General features: G+C 47.8%; 1 protein-coding gene across 1 annotated transcript; it reads left to right on the forward strand.

Annotated features, from left to right (window-relative positions):
• LOC132357152 (late histone H2B.L4-like) lies at positions 1-1,039 on the forward strand. The gene is made up of 3 exons (XM_059910443.1): positions 1-116; positions 591-713; positions 790-1,039. The coding sequence occupies exons 1-3, from the start codon at positions 1-3 to the stop codon at positions 1,037-1,039; spliced, it is 489 nt and encodes a 162-aa protein (XP_059766426.1).
• Positions 1,040-1,646: the final 607 nt, after the last annotated feature.

Raw genomic sequence — 1,646 nt, forward strand, 5'->3', positions numbered from 1 at the left:
ATGTCCCATGATTTCGAGGAGCGCTCTGCAGACCATGTCAGAGACTTCCGGCTCAAGCCACGGAGGCTCAGCCATGGAAAGACAAGATACTATGTGGGAGTAAAATGGCCCGCCAAGTGGCTAAAGCCATTCTGATGGCGGCAACGACTTGAGTTAGGGAGGTCAGACTCGCTCAGGAAGCTCAAACTGATTTTTCTTCAGTGTAGGTGACTTGGGTGACATCTTTTCAGAGTTCTCATGCATAAATAGTAGGCATAAATCAGCTGAGGTGAACTTTGCCTACATGGGGCATAGTTCAAAGATTTTCTGGTAGAGGTCACGGAAAGTTTAAAGTCACCAGATTTCCACTGTGATTGGCTGACTGGAGGCCAAGCAGGGGGCCATCCAATCACAGGTGACATGGGGTCCCTTAGTGACAGACCTCCCTGCTTTGCATTTTATCCAATCAGATGTGAGCATTGCCCGTGACATCATAGAAGGCAGGGAGTAGAAACCGGGCCAAGGGACCTCGACGGCCGCACTGTCCTTCCCTCTGAGCTGCGGGGAGGACGATTCCGACATGCTTGAGCCTTCGTCTGAGACGTCTGAAGAAAGCCCGGGCACCAAGGAAGCCGAGCCGAAGAAGCCGAAGCGCCGCTGCAGCCGCCGTCGCCGCTGCAGCCGCCGCCGCCGCTGCAGCCGCCGTCGCCGCTGCAGCCTCCGCCGCCGCCGCTGCAGCCTCCGCCGCCGCCGCTGCAGCCGCCGCCGCCTCTCTGACGGCTTCGACAGCTTTGCCACCTATTTCGGAAGGGTGCTGCAGCGGGTCCAGGAGGGCCTGAGCCTCTCGCAGGAGGCCGTGAACGTCATGGATTCGTTCGTGAAGGACATCTTTGAGCGAATCACCGATGAGGCGGCGCGCCTGGTCCGCTCCAGCAAGCGCTCCATCCTCACCTCCAGAGACATGCAGACCTCCGTGCGCCTGCTGCTGCCTGGGAAGAGGGGCAAGCACGCCATATCCAGCGCCACCAAGGCAGTCATTCGGTACCTAACCGGCAAATGAGCTGCCTCCGGACCACCTGAGCATCGCAAACCAAAGGATCTATTCAGAGTCACCTCAGTTTTCTTAATAAGAACTGTATTCTGATAAACTTTGATCGACTTTATTTTTTAAAGTGTGTCATCCTGCTAATTTTTAAACATCTTTTTTACAAAGAACTAAATATTATCAACTACATTTTAATATATCTATGGTCTAATTTGCTCAAAATGAAATAGTGAGTTTTGTTCAATAATGTTGCATTATACCACTTTACTAAAGAGTGAGTTCTTTTATCTTTCTAGGTCAACCTTTCACAGGGTCTGTAAGATAAAGTTATTTACCTTTTTCACTCTCATTTTCTCATGAATGTATGGCAAAATTTTCCAGAGATTCATTATGTACCGTAATGACAACAAATTAAGTGCAGGAACATGTATAAGAATTCAACAGACATATTAGAAGAGATATTAAGGAGGTTTTCTTTTTCTTTCTTTTAAATTGAAGTATAGTTGATTTACAACGTTGTATTAGTTTCTGGTGTACAGCAAAGTGATTCAGTTATACATATATATAATCTTTTTCATATTCTTTTTCATTACAGGTTATTACAAGATATTGAATATAGTTC

Source organism: Balaenoptera ricei, chromosome X (genome assembly GCF_028023285.1).
Source record: "Balaenoptera ricei isolate mBalRic1 chromosome X, mBalRic1.hap2, whole genome shotgun sequence".
Lineage (NCBI taxonomy): Eukaryota > Metazoa > Chordata > Mammalia > Artiodactyla > Balaenopteridae > Balaenoptera > Balaenoptera ricei.

Bases quoted from the DNA above. Each gene is read 5' to 3' on its own strand.
- LOC132357152 (XM_059910443.1), top strand. From the start codon at position 1: ATGTCCCATGATTTCGAGGAGCGCTCTGCAGACCATGTCAGAGACTTC. The intron at 117-590 runs GTGGCTAAAGCC...AGACGTCTGAAG, and splicing joins GGAGTAAAATGGCCCGCCAA to AAAGCCCGGGCACCAAGGAA. The intron at 714-789 runs GCAGCCTCCGCC...CTATTTCGGAAG, and splicing joins CAGCCTCCGCCGCCGCCGCT to GGTGCTGCAGCGGGTCCAGG.